Source organism: Chaetomium tenue (genome assembly GCF_020726465.1).
Source record: "Chaetomium tenue strain MPI-SDFR-AT-0079 chromosome Unknown F5144scaffold_1, whole genome shotgun sequence".
Lineage (NCBI taxonomy): Eukaryota > Fungi > Ascomycota > Sordariomycetes > Sordariales > Chaetomiaceae > Chaetomium > Chaetomium tenue.
In genome coordinates, this window is record NW_027117329.1 from 5,196,068 (window position 1) to 5,215,679 (window position 19,612).

At 57.3% G+C, this 19,612-nt stretch overlaps 7 protein-coding genes across 7 annotated transcripts; 3 read left to right on the forward strand and 4 right to left on the reverse strand.

Annotated features, from left to right (window-relative positions):
* Nucleotides 1–343: 343 nt before the first annotated feature.
* On the reverse strand, nucleotides 344–3,327 carry F5144DRAFT_638444 (uncharacterized protein; the record flags this gene model as incomplete). The annotated part of the gene is made up of 4 exons (XM_066792692.1): nucleotides 344–1,067; nucleotides 1,175–2,888; nucleotides 2,945–3,090; nucleotides 3,120–3,327. 4 exons carry the CDS (start codon nucleotides 3,325–3,327, stop codon nucleotides 772–774), a joined length of 2,364 nt encoding a protein of 787 aa, XP_066649265.1. The 3' UTR covers nucleotides 344–771.
* A 2,259-nt stretch (nucleotides 3,328–5,586) lies between these two features.
* F5144DRAFT_70016 (uncharacterized protein) lies at nucleotides 5,587–6,746 on the forward strand. The gene is made up of 2 exons (XM_066793342.1): nucleotides 5,587–5,863; nucleotides 5,922–6,746. The coding sequence occupies exons 1-2, from the start codon at nucleotides 5,662–5,664 to the stop codon at nucleotides 6,350–6,352; spliced, it is 633 nt and encodes a 210-aa protein (XP_066649266.1). The 5' UTR covers nucleotides 5,587–5,661; the 3' UTR covers nucleotides 6,353–6,746.
* F5144DRAFT_589309 (uncharacterized protein) lies at nucleotides 6,561–7,630 on the reverse strand (the record flags this gene model as incomplete). Its single annotated transcript, XM_066790026.1, has 2 exons — nucleotides 6,561–6,858; nucleotides 6,951–7,630. The coding sequence occupies 2 exons, from the start codon at nucleotides 7,628–7,630 to the stop codon at nucleotides 6,561–6,563; spliced, it is 978 nt and encodes a 325-aa protein (XP_066649267.1).
* A 1,366-nt stretch (nucleotides 7,631–8,996) lies between these two features.
* Nucleotides 8,997–9,874, reverse strand: F5144DRAFT_598388 (uncharacterized protein; the record flags this gene model as incomplete). Its single annotated transcript, XM_066790939.1, has 3 exons — nucleotides 8,997–9,366; nucleotides 9,492–9,734; nucleotides 9,816–9,874. 3 exons carry the CDS (start codon nucleotides 9,872–9,874, stop codon nucleotides 8,997–8,999), a joined length of 672 nt encoding a protein of 223 aa, XP_066649268.1.
* Nucleotides 9,875–10,745: 871 nt separating this feature from the next.
* F5144DRAFT_598389 (uncharacterized protein) lies at nucleotides 10,746–12,430 on the forward strand (the record flags this gene model as incomplete). The annotated part of the gene is made up of 7 exons (XM_066790940.1): nucleotides 10,746–10,970; nucleotides 11,051–11,163; nucleotides 11,274–11,363; nucleotides 11,473–11,566; nucleotides 11,625–11,724; nucleotides 11,793–12,098; nucleotides 12,162–12,430. The coding sequence occupies 7 exons, from the start codon at nucleotides 10,746–10,748 to the stop codon at nucleotides 12,428–12,430; spliced, it is 1,197 nt and encodes a 398-aa protein (XP_066649269.1).
* Nucleotides 12,431–13,341: 911 nt separating this feature from the next.
* On the forward strand, nucleotides 13,342–14,973 carry F5144DRAFT_70198 (globin-like protein). Its single transcript, XM_066793343.1, has one exon. It carries the CDS (start codon nucleotides 13,607–13,609, stop codon nucleotides 14,876–14,878), a length of 1,272 nt encoding a protein of 423 aa, XP_066649270.1. The 5' UTR covers nucleotides 13,342–13,606; the 3' UTR covers nucleotides 14,879–14,973.
* A 1,569-nt stretch (nucleotides 14,974–16,542) lies between these two features.
* F5144DRAFT_70248 (uncharacterized protein) lies at nucleotides 16,543–18,127 on the reverse strand. The gene is made up of 4 exons (XM_066793344.1): nucleotides 17,834–18,127; nucleotides 17,523–17,776; nucleotides 16,964–17,455; nucleotides 16,543–16,893 (listed from the first exon to the last, which is right to left on the reverse strand). The coding sequence occupies exons 1-4, from the start codon at nucleotides 18,017–18,019 to the stop codon at nucleotides 16,572–16,574; spliced, it is 1,254 nt and encodes a 417-aa protein (XP_066649271.1). The 5' UTR covers nucleotides 18,020–18,127; the 3' UTR covers nucleotides 16,543–16,571.
* Between the last annotated feature and the right edge of the window lie 1,485 nt (nucleotides 18,128–19,612).

The window sequence follows — 19,612 nt, forward strand, 5'->3', positions numbered from 1 at the left end:
GCCGACATACCGACCGACCGCCCGCCCGCCCGGCTGGATGAGGGAGGCACGTACGCAGTGTGTAACCAACCCACCAACCCACCAACCCAGCGGGCCGGACGCGTGGGACTTTATTTTAGCAGCCCGGTCTCAAGTCTCAAGTCTCAAGTCTCGTGCCTCGTGCCTCGTGCCTCGTGCCTCGTGCCTCGTGCCTTGTGTCTTGTGTCTCGTGTGTCTTGTGTCTCTTGTCGTGCGATCGGCGCTGTGCTACCTACGTGATGAGACTTGCACAAGACAAGAGGGGTGACACCACCATCACCAAGAGACAGGGGAGCGGAAAGGTAAGTGCTGCTTGCTTGCTTGCTGCTGCCCCCGAGGGGAGCGCGCGGTGTGTAGAAACATGTTCCGATTGATGGCATGCTATTTGAAACTGTCCCCGTAGTCACACACACCGCTATATAGATAAGACATCCATAACCTGGCTAGGCAGCACAGTTGCCACGCTTGCTGGATGAGACAGACTCGGTTCGCTTCTTGTGTGTGTGTGTTTTTCCGTTGTCCAGACCCCAGACCGCGCCCGCAACCCAGAAACCATATACCCCCATGAACCCCGTGACAAAGATGCGCTGGAAAAAAAAAGGGTATTTCATCAGAAAATGTAAACATACTACCAAAAAGTGATGATGCCGGCTCGTGTTTAGTGGATAAACACGGCCTCTCCAAAATGAGGATTAGTCCGGGTCGGCATCAAACGCACCGCACCGCACCGCACCGTACCCCACCGCACTCCTCCTAAGCACTCTCGATCGGGACAAAAGTGTTGTAGTTGAAGTCGATCAGGCCGTCCAGCATCCAGTGCTGGGGGTCCCAGAAGTCGTAGTTGCTGTCGTAGTTGTTCAGTCCCAAGATTGAGCCTTGCGTGCCTCCTCCCATCGCCGAGCCCCCACTGGGCGTCAGAGCCCCGTTGGACGCCGCCAAGCCGAGGTTGGCCGGGAGACTGTGGGATGGCGGAGCGAGGGTGCTGTCTAGATGAGTGGAGGAGGCTGAAGACTCATTAGCCGAATCGGGATTCGTGGGTTGCTTGAGAGCTACCAAGGAGTGTCTTAGCCCGCACGAGTTCACCTCAGAGAGACAGGGTAAAGACGACGGGTCTGGAAAGCAGACGGGGGTGTGGAGCGTTTAGGGGGGAACTCACCATCGAGCGTGCCTCGACCTCTGGCTTGGTATTCCTCCCGCCAATGCCAGATCGAGTCGAACACGAGACTCATGCTATGTCGGCACCTGACCTTGAGCTGGAGGCTGTCGTCAATCTCCGGGTCGTCGCCCTGGAACGAGGGCGAGCTTCCTTCGATCCTGGCCCCGTTCCAAATCTGGACCATCAACTCGGCGAGCCTCCAGTTGAGGTCGTTTTGCACCACGCTGGCAGCCCTGATGGCCTGGATGGTCCGGTGGAAGAGCGTCCGGCCGCGCTCGAAGTCGACCTGTTTAACAAAGAATGACCGCATGAGCTTGAGCAGAGCAAACCCCGCGGCGACCAGCATCTGCTGTATGTAGTTTGTGGCGTATTTTAGAAGATATTGGTCTCGGAGCTGATACCGGTAGGACTCGTGGCTGTTATCAGGCACCGGGCCGTCCAGGATGTAGTCGAGGAAGCCGGTAATGGCACGCCACAGCGCCATCAGGTCGTCAAGGTACCCGGGGGTACGGCTCGAGTCAAAGAAGCCGGCAAGCCTGAGATGGAGGCAGGCTGCCTTGAGGTGGAGGTAGACGATTGGCGACAAGTTTTGTGCCAGGATGGAAGCCTGGAGTTCGTTGAACTCGCGCCGGTACACCCTCATCAGCATGGCACGGTGTTCGTCACCGGCCACGCCTCGGGGGTCGCTGGCGTTGCTGTACATTTCTTTCGAGACTTTGTCGCAGAACCGCTCGATCAGCAACCTCGCCTCTAGCTCTGGTCCGAGCGCAAACGGCCCTTCGACGCCCGGCCGAACGGCCAGTGTCCAGTCGTAGAGGCTCGACGCTGGCTGGCCGTATCCCGTTCCGATGGTCTGGGCGACCGTGTTGCAGACCGCCCACGTCTTGATGCGGTCGTGAAGCCCTTCCGAGTTCAGTTCCACAGCAACTCGCGAGAAGTCGTTGATGTGGTTGGGCCGGTGCAAGCCAATGCCGGTAGCCGTCTTCATCATGACACCGCAGAGAATATGCGTGGGGTCGGCCGACGTCGTGCTCGTCGGTAGGGGCCAGGTGCAGAGCAGGCAGAGGGCCTTGACGACGAAATAGCTCTGGGGAACATCCCCGACGGTGTTCCAGAGCAACCTTGTCAGCGGGCCCGAGAGCTTGGTGAGGAGGTTGGAGTCGGACCCAAAGCGTCGACCGGCAACGGCAATGATGGCCCAATATAGCAGAGGGTGTTGTTGATAGTACTGGTCTGGTGTCTGGGTGGCGTTGAGGAACGGGAGGAACGGGTGATAGTAGTTGAAGTATTGACTGAACAATTGGGTCTCCTCGTCCTCAGTGAGCCTGAAGTTGCCCAGCTCGCGGGCGATGCGAGGAAGCGCGTATGATCCGCCGCGCTTGAGGTGAAGTAACGATGAGACGGCCTCGTCTGACCCCATCAAGGAGGGGTTGCGGGTATGCGTGTACTGGCTCGCGACCACGGGCGACTGGAGCTGTGACTGCATGGCGGAATGGACGGCGGAATTGAGGGTCTCGTCGTCCTCGTCAAGAGCAAAGCCTTGATTCCTGGCCGACTCAACAGCGCGGCGCAGCCTCTCGATTTCCTTTTCCATCTCGGCATGCTTAGAACGCTTGCCGATACGCTTGAAATTGGACTCGATCTTGCACTCGAGCTTGAGCCTGTTGCACCGCGAGCAGCTCTGAAACGGGTCCTGGACGACATCGCAGCGAAGCTGGAGCGGGAGTAATGCGTCAGTATTGTATGGCAACACAGAGAGGAGAGAGCGACAGACGGCGGGGTTTGGAAGACCGGAGGCATGATCCGGCGAAGCTCGGACCCGGATCCGGTGCGGACACGGACACGGAAGCGGGCGGAGGGGAACGGGGCAACGGGGGAACGGGGGAGGGTCGGTGACTCAACAAGCATGTGACTACCTTTTGTTGGCGGCACTCATTGCACGCACGCTTCACACCGGGCAAGCGTCGGCTCTTGGTGTCTGGCGAGGCGTCGGCCCTCTCGTCGTGGTCGAGGTCGTGGTCATGATCATGATCATGTTCGAGGTCGAGGAGACTGGCCGGACTGCTATCGATGGTGCTCCGTTTACGCTTAGAAGGACCGCTGCCGTTGAGACCTTGGCCCCGCATGCCAGCGGCAAACTCGGGGCTCTCCATGGCCGAACCGGCGCCCCCCGAGGGTGGGGAGAGATAAGAACAGACGGTGTAAGCACTGAGGCCCGAGTGGGTTCCCCGGTTCCCGAGACGGCACGGGACGGTATCAGTTGGGCTTGTTGGGCCGCGGCAATTCGGTCGGTGGAAGGTCCGGTCTCGCGGTTGCGATGCGAGAGAATTGGAGGTGAAAAAGCCGATTTACGGAAGGGCGTTGTCGTGCAAGCCAGTCTTGTCTCTCCGCCAGAGCGGGGCTGGTTCGAGCGAGCGGGGGAGCTCTGTGCACACAGAATTTGACTGTGGGGGTCAGATTGCGACTGGCCATTGGTTTAGAAAATGGTTCGATCCACTCTGTGGGCTCCGAAATGATTCCACGTGTTGCATTTGAGTGGATCCAATCTTGCTTCCCAGTTCTGCCTCTCTTTTTCCTCTCTCGAAGCATTGCTAAATAACTACTTCATGTTATGGATTGAATCTGATGTGATGTGATGTGGTATGCGGGCTTTTCGGGGTTTTAGAGAGAGGCATCGGAAGAGCAGACTTCTAGAAGCTTCATTATTCATCATTGATTCTAGACTCCCACCGCTGCTCTCGCTATCCGGCAGGTTCCATGGTATGTACAGTTGTACAACCGACAGCCACAGACATGCAAAGGCGTGGCCAGCGGGGCAACTTGGCCTGGTCCTGGCAACCTCCTACGTAACCCGTATTCCTCTCCCAGTCGTGTCTTAACCCTAACCCTACACATTGAACCTGTGATTGACCCCTTTTTCAGCACCATTTCCCTTTCCACACCCTCTGCCGGGGACACTGCTTACAACAACAAGAGGAAATATATCGGTACAAGTCGGTGCGCTGATATACGGCATCCTGGCCCGGCTTCCGTTTTCCAACAAGTTCTGTTTGAAGAACCCGATCTCCCACACCCCGCCTTCCGTGCTCCTTCACACGCCTCTGTGATAGGGGCAAAGCATCTCTTTGAACCTCGTGTTCAAGCTGGATTGTGGGTGGCGGATTGATCCAAGGGCCGTTGAGATATGCACCATTTCCTGCACCCGATGTTGTAGGCGGAACCGGGCATCGCCCCGTGCTACGTCAACCATAACTACCACCCAGCAAGCGGTCTAGGCCGTCCCTTCGGTTCGGCATATCTCGCCCTGAGATACTTTTCTCGTTGAGGTTCTCAAACCTACGTGCCGGTAAATTTACCCTCGTCCCCTCACCGGTACTGAACACGCGCGGTGTGGTAGCATGGTGACGGGTCGCTTGCCCCGTATGGTGCTCAACATGCAGGACCCCTTAAGCATCGTTGAGGGCGTATCTGTAAAAGGCGTCGTGCTTTTGTACCTTGACGGATATACGACGGTACCGATACTTACATGTCGATAGTCGCGTGCAGGTGCGGGCCAACAGCCCGTGTCTCAATAGCCGCCATGCGTTTGGAACCAACAGCAGGCCCTGCAGCACACCAAGAGAGACATGCGTCGTCGTCAGCCAGTAGGCCGCAACAACTCCATTTGCGGCTTAATTTGAGCTGTCCCTTCAGTATTCAATCTTCCGGTGGCGATTACTAAGATCGTGCATCGGAAGCTGGTTCCTGGCAATATCGGCTTGCCTGGTAGCCACCTAGAGGCTCGACCAGTATGACGGAGAACGGAGAGGGTTGGGTGATATGCACCGCGGGTAATGGATGGAGTTCCCTGGTCTAACGGATCGCAGCTCCGGGTGAAAACTTTTGGAGAGGGATCACCGAGGACATCCGAAACCAAGCACGAAGAACAGAACGAAGTCCCGAGTCAACCACACATCGAGACAGTCCACCCTCCAGCCATCGCTGCACGTCCGCCGCATACCCATTAAGGGCCCAACGTAAAGCTTACCATGTCTCCCGCAATAATCAATTGGTCAACCTCTAAGTAAAGTTTATTTACTGCCAGTCCGTTCAAAGCGATACGAGAAGAACGACTTACTTGCTGAGGTTGGTTGATGATGGTCTTGGGACTGACAAGAGGGACAAACCGGTTACAAGACAAAACAATCTACTTCGAACGTATCATAATATCGACATTGCTATCATCCAAGGGAACATAGCAAGACATGAACCAATGGATGTTATTTATATTTATGTCTACCCCTTTGCTCAGGAGGTGGCGCAGGCTACCTATGCACTAGCCACATCGTGGGTTAGTTAGTGGCTGGTGTAACGATGACGACACAACCTTGATGAGCTCCCAGTTTCCCAATGCTTGGCAGAATTAATTTTGGATCTGCAAGAGCCCGAACACAGAATTGTCCCGCAATTAATTTGAAGATTCTTGCAAACGCAACACACACTTCAGAATGGGGGCATCTGGATCAAAAGTAGCACAGCAAACCGTGCGAAAGTTCCCCTCGCGCGCGGGGGGTTCATCACCGGCAGCATCAGCACCGAAACCAAAAGCGAGCTCAACACCACGAATGCGCCCTCCTCCCACAGCAACAGCACCAGCACCAGACGCCCAACCGCGATCCCGACCGCAAGCTTCTTACACAAAGGATGAGGGTTAGCTCTAAGGAGTCATTGGATACAATCATGTAACCTAAAACTAACGACAAGCCAGCGATCCGAGCCGACGCCATGGATCCCAACCGCCCCGAGTTCAGCGCCGAGTTCGCCGACCGTCTCCAGAAAATGGGCATTGTGCAACCCAACCCGACATACTCGCCGTCGTCCATAGCATCTCCCTTTCTCAATGCTACGGGAAACACCTCATCTGCGTCGTCGCATCATTACCCCTCGCCTTCAAGCAACGTAACCCTCGGTGTTCTCGAAGCACGCCGGCGGCTCGAGGCGCGCGCCAGGGAGGAGCTCGAAAACATGGGCAAGTCGAGCGACAAGGGGAGGGAGTTTGTGGATATCGGCACGGTCAAGCAGATGCTGGTGCTGCGCCAGGGTGGCGCCTCGGCGGTAGACATTGAGAAACGCTTGGGGCTCAGGCCCGGCCTTGTCGCGAAGTTGGGACCCCAGGGGGTAGTGGCGCCTGCGTCATGAGCTGGGCGTGACCGATGAAATCAGGCTTGCATTGTTTGCTGAAGCTGGTTGCCAGCGGATGGTTCTACTCCGAGCCCAGGCCGAAAAGAAAAACCCCAAAAGAAAACCGCGACACCGGCTCTATGTACAGTATTACAGCTTCGGATACCCCGACCACATGAAAACTGGCTCCATTGTCTCGCCCCTTGGCACCGTACCGTCCCCCCTTTTACCACGCGCAGTGGCCGCCGTCGATCCTCAAATCAGCCCCGGTCATGAAGCTGCTGGCGTCGCTGAGCAGGAACACGGCCGCGCCTCGGTACTCCTCCGGGTAGCTCAGCCGCTTAAGCATGTTGGCGTCGGGCCAGGCCGTCCGGCGCTCGGGGACGGCGTCAAACAGGGAGGCGGTCATGGCGGTGACGATGTACCCCGGCGAGATGGTGTTGACGCGGATGCCGTGCTCGCCCCATTCCGAGGCCAGGTTGCGGGCGAGCTGCAGAACGGCCGCCTTGGATGCGTTGTACGCCCTAATCGCATTTTGTCAGTTGGGGGGTCACATAGACAGAACTGGCTGTGGGGGGAGGGGGCAGGCGAGTAAGAAAAGGGGAAAAACACTCACGGGCAAATCAGCCCCCTATTCGCCACAGTCCCACTCATACTCCCAATCAGCACCAAACTGCCCTTCTGCTTGCGCTTGATCATCTCGCGCGCAACCGCCTGCGCCGTCATAAACACACCCGTAACATTCACCCCCAGCATCCGATCCGCATCCTCGGCCGTATACTCCAACGCCGGCGTCTCCTGCTGAATGCCCGCAGCCGCAATCAACCCATCCACACGGCCCTCCTCCTCCGCAATCGCGCCCACCACATCACCCAGGGCGGCCTGGTCGCGCACGTCGACGCGGTGGTACCGCATGCGCGTGCCCAGCTCGCCCGCGGCGCGCCCCGCCACCCGCGCGAAGTCGCTGTCGCCCGCCGGCGTCGGCAGCCGGTCCAGCGCGTGCACCACCGCCCCGGCCTCCAGCAGCGCCTCCGCCTGCGTCAGCCCCACCCCGCGCGCCCCGCCCGACACGATCACCACCCGGTCGCGCAGGCTGAATTCGGGGAGGAGCGTGCTGCCGGTGGGTTTGGTGGTGCTGTTGCTGGCGCCCTGTTGCTGTTGCCGGGTTCTTGTTTGGTGGAAGCTGCGGGAGAAGATGGCGAGGGGTGAGGCGGTTTGGGCTTGGATGGGCCGGCGGGCTAGGAGTGCTCGTGAGCCCGCCGTTAGGGCTGTCCTGGAGGAGGTGAAGGGTGGCATGGTAAGGGAAGGTGTTTTGGGAGGTGATGTTTTGGTTTGTCCTGCAAAAGATCCTCTTGGTGAATGGGTTGGTGGCGGTTGGGTTGGTAGAGGATCGCTGGGGGAAAGGGGGCGAGCTGGCATTATTATAGTACCTACTTTTGCGGGTTGCCGTTTTCATGGCGCGCGCCCAGAGGTCAGATGACAGACATGGGAAGCGCAAAACAGGGCCAGCACACCTGACCCGATCCGTCTCTTCCTTTCAACTATACGAACCATGGAAACGAACAGCACCCACCTCACCTCACCGTCATTCCTGCCCTAGCCGAGTCGAGGAAGGCTTGCCAGCGGGTGGCGGCGGCGGCGGCCACCCCTCCCTTCCCTCCCGTTTCCCGCCCATACCTAGCTAGGTACCTACCTTCCTCTTGCCCAGCCAGCCAGCCATTGGAGATCTGGCCCTTGGGGTGACGAGGGCATGCGTGCGTGCGTGCTACACCACCATACCTAGCCGTCCCAAAAAAAGGGCGGGCCAGACCCAAGGTCCATTTCCAAGCGCACAGCACACCACCCTGCAAGCAAAGAACCCGGAGCTCCACCCCCCCCCAGCCGGTGAGTGAACCCGTTGCTTCCGAGGTCTGCATCCCATTGGCATGGCTCCAGAGCCTCTCCGTCCCCGTGGTGCGGCTTGCCCGTTGGCTGCAGCAGTCCAAAGGGGCCTAGACACTCTCTCAAACTGGGGTTGGCAGGCGTTAAAACTACACAGTAGGTCGGTAGCGTCGATCTGGGGGCCTGCGGAGAAGGTTGACCGGGTTTCCCTAAAGGGCAAGCCCGGGCGAGTGGGTGGGGGGGAGGGGTGAGGGGCGGGGGCCGGGAGCTTGTGCCGATCTTTACTGCTTCCGCGGCCCGGCATTGGGAGGTGGAGTGGGGAGATGGGATGGGAGGGGTCAGGTTGTGGCTGTGGCTGTGGCAGGTTGGCAGCCGGCCCCCGGCCAATGCAAACAGGTGCTGTGTGTGTGCTGTTTGCAGGCACGACACAGGACAAGCACAAAAGGGCTTTGCCGGGCTCGGCACGTGCTCGGATGCGTTCGGCTGCAATGGAAAATGTCACCAATGGTGATCACGGCGACTGCGCCTTTGCCATCGGACCCCGGAACCGGTCCATGAGCTGCCGATCCGGGCCCCGGTTCCCGGGTGGAGTTTGGGAGTATCCGGGCTTGCCGGGTTTGCGGGCGGGTCCGGCTCCGGCTCCGACAACGAAATTGGGGGGCTCGGGGGATAACACGAATAGTTACGAAGTATGGGATGACGAAAAGCAAGCAAGGTTGTGTAACAATCTAGAGCGCAGTATCTACCCTCGGTACCTCTCTCCCAGCACAAGCGTCTCCGGCTAGAGAGTCAGCCAGCTCACGTATGCATCGAGAAGGCTCCAGCCTCGTCGGTGGAAGTTGTTTCGGCGGCCCCGGTGCCGGGCAACGCGGCTGACGACCCTGAATTTCAGCCCGCCCCAAGCCCGCAGGTCATCCTCGCAGAGATCCTCGACGCCATCCACACGATGGGTGCCTCGCTGTCGAAGCACCTCCCCGACCTTATGGTTGAGCTGTTCAGAGTGGAGGCGGCAACGGGTGATGAGGTGTAGGAACCAGTGGTAAGCCACCGTGAAGCTGGCATGGTAGACCGTCAGCGCCGTAAAGGCCCATCCTACGGCCTGGTGCTGTGGCGAGGACCAGAAGTGGAACTGGATGGTCTTGGCCAAGGCGCTGTGGGGTGACATCAGCCTGCTGCTCGGTTGTATGCGGCGAAGATGCGAGGGAGGCCGGGGTCGGGCAAAGAAAGTGGTGGGTTAGGCATGCAAAGGGACGGAACGAAATGAAATAAAACACACCTGGCTGCGAGCCATTTCCACGAGTAGGGCAAGGCTGGGGCAAGGTTCTCTTCCAAGTTGTCGAGCGCGAACATGTATTCGCGAAAATCCCACATGTTCATTAACTTGAGCGTCCCGGTGGCAGGATCCTCATGCTTGCGTCTTGGTTGGGCATGGCCTGGAACAAGCTCGGTGGAAGGAGGCGTGAGAGGAGGCGTGAGAGGAGGTGTGGAAGGAGAGAGCGGGTAGACGGCGACCGTGGCACTGAAACAAAGGGCGGGGGGTTAGCGCACTGAAACCCGCAATACACAAACAAGCAGCGAGTAAGTAGATGTGTGACCATACAGCTCGAGATCCTCGGCGGCCTTCTCCTGTAGATACTCCTTGAGATGTCTTGCAGTCATTGTATGAAGCACAGGTAAACTGTAAAGGTCTTGAGCGCGCTTCCAGGCATCGATACTAAAATCCCAACCCCCACTGGCAATACTGAAGAGTGACTGATGATCCATGGCTGTTGTTGCGTGGTAGGCTGCTGCTGCGGCGAAAGACCGGCGATGATGGGTGATGAGGGGTGTGGGATGGAAATGATGGGAAGTGAGAGGGGGAGAGATGCCACAGTGTCTGTCTGGTCAGAGCGTAGGTCAGGAGACAAACGAAAAGCCGCGTTTGACGTTCTTTACTCTCTTTGTTGCAAACGGAGGAGGCGCACGTGCCATCGGAAAAGGGGGTAAACGCGCAACGGCAAGATTATTGATTAGGACCGAAACGAACAAAGAAACTTCTCCTCTCAGCCGCTCCTCTTGCTCACCGCCCCCTCTTATCACAAATTTGACACTTTGGAGATGTGATAAGACACAAAAAAAAACTGATCAGGACCATGAATGGAGGGGAAATGGGCGCACTTTGCGACTGAGGCCGAAACAAGCGGTTCAATATTCCTCCTGCCCCACCGTCGTCCTCTTAGGGCCCTACGACCTGTCGGACTTTGCTTTCCTGTTGTCAGTTATCAAGAGGGCAATGCCCGGCGCAGCCCCGCCGTAGGCCGTGATGGACACGTACGTGCGCCTGGAGCGTGCTCGCCGCCACAGTTGAGGAGAGAGGTATATAGGAAGAGTTCATGCCAGCCGTTCCGCTCGTTTCTTTTCTCTTTTTCATCACCACAGTCACAGGTTGTTCACATTGTCTCCCCTATCATACCACCTGGATTGGCCCGTCCTCCAGGCCGCCCCTTTACCGCTTCTACTCCCTTGGTTTTCTCCCCCCAAAACCCTCGTCATGGAACCGAGCTCTCAGCGCCTCAGGCTGAGGCTCTCTTTCTTCGAGTCGGTAGAAGGGAATGGCACACTCACAATTGGCGTTGCCCGCAAATTCACAACCCTCTTTAACTCGAGTTCGGACTGGGATGCCGCTGTCCGCCAGGTTGATAGACTCAACTCTCAGCAGGACGAGGCGGGCCTCATCGTAGCCGCCAGTGCCAACCTGTCTCACCCCGAATACGAGGTGAGCCCAACTCCCTCCGTGATGCATTTGCCCGTTTTTCGCACTGGTAGGTAATCCGGCGCGACACTGACAACTTCCAGCTCTCCCTTGTACACCGAACCTTTCCCCAAGAATACAACGAGGCCGACGAGCCAGCGATCAAGGCAGCGATCCATGCCTTGTGCCGGGATTTCTGCGACCTGAGGGGACCTCTGTGCCCTCGCCGGGTCAATCGTAACCGGAACATCATCTTCACCCTTTCACCGACTCCTACACCCCGACCGATGAGATGTTACTCGACAGTTTTCTCCGACACACCGCCAGGAACGCGGGTGAAGGGTTAAACACCGGTGGTGACTTCTCGGCCATGGTCATGGGCGAAGCCCTCTCCACAACGAATTTGTATCGGGGGCGGTAAGTCATGATGCTGTTTCTTATTACCACTTCTTAGCCAATACTTCTTCTTCTGCTTCTTATTGGACATGTATACTAACCGGCTGCTCGTGTGTGTGTGCCGACGCAGAGCGGTCCAAGCTGGGACAACCATCCTCCAACAAGGCGCAACCCCGGTTGCTACATGCGTGGAGATCTGGAAAATGTTTTGCGATTTCAGCAACGTAAGCTCTTGCGTCCCATGTATGAAGCACTTTCGGATATAGTCTAACAGGGCAGCAGATTCAGAAGAAATCCGAGGTTGCTGAGCGCCGCCCTCTGGTCGACCAAGCCATCCTCGAGACCAACAAGGCCAGGACTGCGGGCATGGAGTTAGATAAAGGTAAGCATACAACTCCCTGGAACAGAAATTGCCAGCTTGGGCACCGCTGACATGATGAGCTGTCACAGGCGCGCAGGCGTCAACAACCAACCTGCTGTTCCTAAAGGAAGGCGTCGAACAGGTTATAGACACCATGCAAACCATTGCGCAGAAACATGACGAGGTCAGGGATCAGGCGGAGGTTTCATCGACACTAACACTATTATTCGGGAGCAGCGCACTGCTGAGCACGGGTGGTGCGGCGCTGGGTTGGTCGGGCAAACTTGACTTTATGGGGGCAAGGGCTGTTATATCCACAGTGTGTACGGTGTTTGCGGGTTTCGCGAGCTGGGCTACGAAGCATTCACACGACAAGGCGGTGACATCCGACTCAGGTGAGCGAGGGCACTAGGATCCCTTTCTTCCATTCACCAGCTGACGAACCCCCTCCTCCCCAGACGCGGACGCGATGCGTGAAACTCAGATTACGATGCACCGCTGGTTCTGCATGGTCTTTATGGAGATGTTGCGCAGCAACTATCGAAGCCGCCCAGACGCCCCAATGTTCGCCAAGCTCACCATGGAGATGGTGGCAGCCCTGGACCCAAAAGCACTTGACGGATGGGACAGCCAAACCGACTCTCTCGAGCGGTTGGGGAGGGACCTGGGAGCTTCAGTCCAGAAGTGGCGGAAGTCAGTCAAGCAGCCGCTCCAACAACTTCAGTAAAGGATAAGGGTTGCTCAACCGTCGCGGGGGGAAGGGGACAAGGAGCTGGACAGGACTTGTTTTCCTAGGTACTTTCCTACGTCGTTTCCTAGCTTGTAGGTTATTGCTTGTGTCCAGATTGCATAAACAAATAGAACCGGGCCTGTAATCGAGCTCTTCTTCTCTTTCTCGGTGCTCAGCCAAGGCAGCCGCATTTCGTCTCTTCACGGCGAATATATTCCGAACACCTGGTTAACTATCGGCTCCGAGCCTTCGGGTCTGGCCTCTGTCTGCCAAGACGGTTCAGTCGACCGGCCCGGCCGGGGAGTTCGGCCAGAACGAGAGAGACACAGGTTGGCGCGACGGCAGCAGGCCTACAAGTTGGCACGGCCCGTCTTGAGATCGCATGTCCCCATCCCGGCTCGCCTGTTCCTGCAAGGGCCAACCCATTGCATTCCGTGGCATTCCCGTGGCATCCCATTGCATCCCCGTCGCATCCCGTTACATCCCGAGAGCGGATGCCCGCCAGCCCACGCCGGATTGGCTCCGGTCAAGCATCGTACGATGCATCTGCCGAAGCTCAATGCGCAGGAGACGGGAGAAGAGTAGAGGGTGGCGATGGAATGCGCCTCATGTCGTCGCAGAACTTTCTCAAGCAGGTATATAAATCCCTCGTTATGCGTGCTGGTGATGATACTGTTGTTGAAGAGGACAGAAGCAAATTAACTTTTCCAACTGTGGGGCTGTCGGGAGCTCGGGCTAGAGAGGATGCGGTTCGTCCCATCATGGCATGGCACGCGACCAAGAAAACAGGAACTGGGGTTTGTTTACAGTTAGGAGTGGAACCGAAAGAAAACGTCGGCAGTCCGGGTTGCGACCCCTGTCCCGTGTATCCATCCAGCACCCATCCCATCATACGAGCCGGGGAGGCCGGTTCGGGCCAGACCTTGACTTGCCGTGGTTTGTGGAGGAAAAGAAAGAAAGAAAAGAAAAAGAAAAACCAGAGAAAGAAACAAAACCAAGAGGAAAAAAAAAGGGGAGCCGAGATGACCCACTCTTGTTTCATCCCAGCCGTTCATCTATAACTTCAGAGCGGCTTCGCCTTCCGTCACCAAAAACCTCGCTCATCCTCCCCGAACTCGCTTGTTCCCTGCCTGGCTTCTTCGCCGCACGAGCGCATTGAGAGACACACACACCATGGCACTTACATACCAGCAGTCGAAGCTCGTCAAGGACACGATCCCGGCACTCCGGGAGAAGGGCGAGCAAATCACCACCACCTTCTACAAGACCATGTTGCAGAACCACCCGGAGCTCAACAACTACTTCAACAGCGTCAACCAGAAGAACGGGCGGCAGCCGCGGGCGCTGACGTCGGTGATCCTCAACTTCGCGTCCAACATCAACCACACCAGCGAGCTGATCCCCAAGCTGGAGCGCATGTGCAACAAGCACTGCTCGCTCGGCATCCAGCCGGAGCACTACGGCATCGTCGGCAAGTACCTCCTCGGTGCCTTCGGGGAGGTGCTGGGCCCGGCCATGACCCCGGCCGTGCTCGCCGCCTGGGAGAGGGCGTACTGGCTGCTGGCCAAGATGCTGATGGGGCGGGAGGCGCAGCTGTACCGGGCCTTTGCGGCGTGGCCGTCGTGGCGCGCGTTCCAGGTCGACCGCGTGGTGCGCGAGGCCGGCGCCGACGGCGACGACATCTACTCCTTCTACCTGGTGCCGCGCGACCGCGCGCCGCTGCCGCGCTTCCTGCCCGGCCAGTACGTGTCGCTGCGCATCCGCGCCCCCGAGGGCCACCTGCAGGCCCGCCAGTACTCGCTCAGCGACGCCTGGCGCGAGGACTACTACCGCATCACCGTCAAGCGCGACGAGGGCGCCCGCTACGCCAACTCGGTCTCGCGGTCTTACTTCCACCCGGGGCTCGTCTCCAACGCGCTCATCGACCACACGGGGCCGGGCGCCGTCGTCGAGCTGTCCCACCCGGCGGGCGACTTCTTCTTCGACGTGGCCAACAACACCAGCGCCCTGCCCGTGGTGCTGATCTCAGCCGGTGTCGGCGCCACCCCGATGGTGGCCATCGCCAACACCATCGCGGCGACCCAGCCGGGGCGCGCGGTGTCCTGGATCCACGGCTCGCGGCGGTCGGTGCCCTTCGAGGCGCACGTGGCGCGCCTGCGGCGGGAGGGCCAGCCGGCGTTCCGCGCCGCCGTCTTCAAGACGCGCCCGGCCCCCGGCGACGTGCCCGGCCCGGACGCCGGCTTCGACTTTGTCGGCCGCGTCGACCTCGCCAGGCTCGACCAGGAGCGTGACTTGCACCTGCGCAGCTCGGGCGCTGAGTACTACATCTGCGGGCCCGAGCCGTTCATGGTGGATGTGGCTGACTATCTCCGTGCGCGCGGGGTTGGGCCTGAGCGGCTGAAGTTGGAGCTGTTTTCGACGGGGGAACTGGCGTTGAAGAGCTAGTGGTGGATTTGGTAAGGGGTGGCGGGGCGGGGGCGCGGGATCTCATCGTTCCGGTTTGTTTTAAGTGCTTTCTTTTTTTGGTATTCGTCGTCCTTGTCCTTCATTTTTGTCTTGGGCTGCTGTTGCTTTGTTGCATTCAAGTCAGTGTGGCCACAAGTCGAGTGTTGAGACAGACTTTGATACCCTGGGATGGCTTCCTTTTATTTTCTTTTCCCTTTTCCCCTTCGTCAGCAATCGAGCATCGGGCGGAAGACTGTACATTGTAGGTATACAAGGGTGCATAAACATCATGGGCGGGTAATGGTGTCGCTAGAGGGCATTAAAAAAGAAAGAAAAAACAGGTTTGGTGGGCATGCATCTGATATAGAGAAAGCAAAACGGCACATTGGGGGGGATTAATTAGAGGAGCGCTCAGGGCAAAGGAGCCGTGAGGCAAGGGGGATGTTGTTTGTTGGTATCGGTGTTGGGGACTTCGTACCGTAATCTATACGACCTAAATAAATTACAAAGTGGCTCGTGCGCTCTTGGCCCCCTGCCGGGCCGTCCCGCATTTTTATCGCCCCTTGCCGCCCCCGATCAACGATCAACGATCAACTGAAACTTCCAAGGAAATCCAACGACACGAAACCTCTTCCGGCACGGATCCCCTGCATACCACGTGCTCCCGTCTCGCACTTCGACATACCTGTACATTAAATTACATACCCATAAACCTTATTTCAACCCTCAAAGGTCTCATGCATGCGTTGCCCCACCCGCACTCGGACAGGCGGGGCCTCCCATCCACGATTGTGAAATGGGGCTCAAGGCCTCGCCGTGGACAGGCAGGTTTGCCGTAACAGGTTTGGTCACTCGCACTGCTAGTTCAAGGGTGAAGCGGCTCGTGTATCTGCCCGAATAGTGTACATACACGTCATCATGGGTATGTAATACAGCGGTCATCGACCCTGTGCCACTCTTGCGCATCAACCAGGCCTGGGCCTTGAATATGCCGCGTGTGTCCACAGATGCGTGTCTGTACGAGGGAGCCACAAACATAAGGGACCCGTGCTACAAAGACTCATGGTGGCGGAACCTAAACTGTGTTTGTGGCCTGCGGTCAGACCATGTTACACTGGTCGAGGAAGGCGATGGACGAGGGCATCGCCCGGGTTGACCAAGGAGATGCCGACTGCCCTGCTAGGTAAGCCGCAGAAATATGTGCATGTTTATCGAGCTGGTAAAAATAATGGATCTCAATAGCCGCACCGAGGCTGGAGAAAACACCCTTTTCTTGAGTGGGGGTTGATGTCATTTTGGGAAGTGGAAGGATGGTTGGCCCCGAATGCTCCTGCCTCCTCCGCCATCTCAAAAGCACCACTCGATTCTCACCCTTCCGATCCCAACCCGGGATAATAACTCAAAAGTCCACACCGGTCCATTAAATATGTTGGCGCTAACTTTTCTTATCTTCCCAAACCAAAAAGAACTCCAGAAAAAGAAAACCACATTTCGCTCCTCCGATTTCCCGACTCCTTCCAGCGACAACAACGTCCCCCAACAATCTGTCCGGAAGTTGGAGGAAGATTGTGGTCGCCATCTAGCCGCTACCCAGCCAATACCTCACCGCCACGACCAAACCTCAGCTTCGCCTTGAGTCGTCGGTGTCGGCGGCCGCTGCAGAGCTTTGGGCAACTGCTACCGGTTCAGCCCTTTACCAGCCCGAGACGTCATACTTTTCATCGCAATCCCAAGTACCAAACGCGCGGTTCTTCAATCTCTTGATGTCCTCGTCGGTCAGCGGCGTGCACCCGCCGCACGCGCACCGGAAGCCGTAGGTCGAGTACAGCTCAACCGGCGACCCCCCGTAGCTGATAAACAGCTCAGCACCCGCGGGGACCGCGTCTTGGCAAATCGTGAAGGAGATGACTTCACGCTCGTCGTCAAAGACATACTCCACATTCCGAGCCGACGGGCAAGCATGGTTGAAGCGGGATGCAATCTCAAAGATGGCGATGCCGCCAGGGACGAAGAATCTGTCACCGTCAGACAAAAAAGCCCCAGCAAAACATGGCAAGCAACATAGTCCGGAGGTGTGGGGCTTACGAATTCAGCACCTTGATGCGCTCGACCTTGCTGAACTGGTCTCCGTTTTCGCCGTCGTGGAGGCTCAGATACGCCTTCTTCGCCGCCTCCGAAAGGTTGTGGTAATCCGGCAGCAGCCGGAAATGGGTCGTACGCAACAGCGGGCTCTCCACCAGGATTGTCTGGCCCCTCACGAGATCCCGCGCCGCGAAGGCTCCCAGCCCGCCGAGATCCGACCGCTGGATCTTGAAGAACTCTTCGAAGTTGGCCGCCGCTGTCCCGGCATTGTCCGTCGGTGAGGGCGGGACGGCGGTGTGTTTCTCGGGCTGGTCTTCCGGTTGCTTGGGGCCTGCATCGGCTGGCGGAGTCCCCGTTCCGCTGCTAGCGGCCACTGTTTGCATTGGAGACTCCATGTGCTTTTTCTCGTCGGCGTGGCAGATGGCTCCGGAGTCTGCCTCTGACGACGCCCTAAACATCGCAAGCTCGGTCGCTGCTAAGGGCATCTGCTCGGTGCTACGCCCGCTCTTGTCAGCACCCCATTCCACTTCCACCATTCTCGGGTTATCACTCATGAGCATACCTAGATGAGTCACCGGAGACGCTGGCTCGCCGCGCCTCTCTGCTGACAACGCCTGAGTTCGGCAGCAGGTCGGCCTTCTCACACTCCGACTCTTCACCGATGGTGAGGGCCTGGATAATACCGTTGAGGATGTCGCGGACATCGTCTTCGTCTTTGAGATCGAGTCGCGTAACATGTTCGGCTAATGATGCTGTCTCTGTTACATGCTTGGAGATGGTCTCGGGTTGGTGTTCATTCGCGGTTTGGGGTAGCACCTAGGTGTTTGTGAGTGAAGACTTCCTTTCACCAGAGTATTAACGGCGAGGACTGACCTTGGGGTTGTCGATAGCTTCGGCTGTGATGATGGCGGACGGTGTTGGAGCCTCGTTGTCATTCTGCTCGGTTGACCCAGAAACAGAGATATCGTCGATGACAGCGCCCTTGTCGTTGCAAGGCTTGAGGTCTATCGTGGCTGTTGCCTGGATATCCTTGGAGAGCGGCATCGTGAGGCTGTCCATTGCGTTGAAGTCGGTTCTTGTCGTAAGGTCGCTGGGCGTCTGTTGCTGGCCTGAAGCTGGTGCTGTCCAATCTTGTGTGTGAGGGAGGCTCTTATGCTATGTATGAGAAGTTGATTGCTTGGTTGTTTGGTCGGTCTGCGTTGGTTGTTGTGTGCGTTGCTATGCAAACGGGCAGCGGAACTCTGGTGTTTGGCTTGGCTTTGTGACCGAGATAGGATGCTTGTAGTTTGCTGTGGGAATGAGCCTGTTGTTAAAGGATATAAAGGATATGGGCCTAGGTATGTCTCTCGGGAGCAAGGTGTGAAAGGGTGTGGGAAAGAAGCGTGGCTTTGCCGTGCGGTTTGTTGTTTAATATGCAAAGAATATGGAAGAAGGAAAGCTTAGGAATATGGCGCCTGATTGCTAGTAGGTATTGTGGCGTGCAAGAAAGAATTCGGCGACTTGGACTGAAGTGTTGAGGTCGAGGAAAGCTAAAAGGCGAAACCGGGAGCTACGTCGGAAGGGGTCGGGGGTGTTGAGTAGCGACTACCGAGGGAGGTGAATGGTTCTTGATGCAAGTTGAAAAGGTCAAGACTGTGACACTGGCGTAAAAAGTCTAGAGCTGTCAACCATGGATGGGGATGGGCTCCCCGAAACAACTTGGGACTATTTGGTTTCCCTGCTTTTGAACAGGCTCGATGGTCGCCTTGCCTTGGAGCTAGGGTTGGTGGTAACTAGGAGCTGGCCCAACATCGGTTGTTGTCATGGATGCGGCGAAATAAAGAACAATTGTTTGGATGGATTCGCTGCTTGCAGACTGGCCTGGAGCTCGCACTCACATCCAAAGCCAAAGGCCTGTACAATATAAGGAAGGTTTGCGCCGTCGATTCCCAGCGAGAACCACGGACCGGGTAGCCTAGCGGTTACTGGCGGTGGTTCTCGGCCCACGGGCTAGCTAGTTCACCTTGACAGGTACCCGGACGTAAGGGAGGCTATAGGTTCGAATCATGATGCTAGCACCGATTTTCTGAGGAGGCGTTTGGGACGCCGGCGGAGTCCTCCAAAATTCAGAAACGAGCACCCCCCATCGGCCCGACGGGGCATCACGGGGCTGCACCACGGAGTAAACCCCCCGAAGGGGGGTTTCGTAGCCGGCTACCTCTCTTCGACCGCGAAGGGAGTTAGCCGGTGAGCTTTTGCTTCGCCTCCTCTAGGAGGCGAGCCAGCTCTAGGGCGAAAGAAAGTCTCTCGCTGTAGAATTTTAATATGGGAATGTCATGGCAAGGAGTAGTTTGGAGAACTGGTCGATGTTGTAATAAGATTGTATAGGTTATTTGTAATGGGCTATAAGGGGTTAAAAGAGAAAAGAGCGAGGTGGGAGGGGGTTAAGTGTAGAATAAGGGGGGTGTTTGGAGATGATGCAATGCGCTGCGATCCTAACTTGTAGACTTTAAGCGTTTACGTATAACAGTTGCCGCTCTTCCTGGTTTGTTGGGAATGTTTAAGAAGACAATGCTAAGTAAGGTGTATTTGACTTTGCTATAAAACACGGGGTCGCCGACAACTTTGACGTGTTGTCGACAGGTTTGGAAGGACATAAACAAACCCAGGCGT

Bases quoted from the DNA above. Each gene is read 5' to 3' on its own strand.
- F5144DRAFT_70198 (XM_066793343.1), top strand. From the start codon at position 13,607: ATGGCACTTACATACCAGCAGTCGAAGCTCGTCAAGGACACGATCCCG.
- F5144DRAFT_70016 (XM_066793342.1), top strand. From the start codon at position 5,662: ATGGGGGCATCTGGATCAAAAGTAGCACAGCAAACCGTGCGAAAGTTC. The intron at 5,864-5,921 runs GTTAGCTCTAAG...ACGACAAGCCAG, and splicing joins TTCTTACACAAAGGATGAGG to CGATCCGAGCCGACGCCATG.
- F5144DRAFT_70248 (XM_066793344.1), bottom strand. From the start codon at position 18,019: ATGGACAGCCTCACGATGCCGCTCTCCAAGGATATCCAGGCAACAGCC. The intron at 17,777-17,833 runs GTCAGTCCTCGC...ACAAACACCTAG, and splicing joins AAGCTATCGACAACCCCAAG to GTGCTACCCCAAACCGCGAA. The intron at 16,894-16,963 runs GTAAGCCCCACA...TGACGGTGACAG, and splicing joins CGCATCAAGGTGCTGAATTC to ATTCTTCGTCCCTGGCGGCA.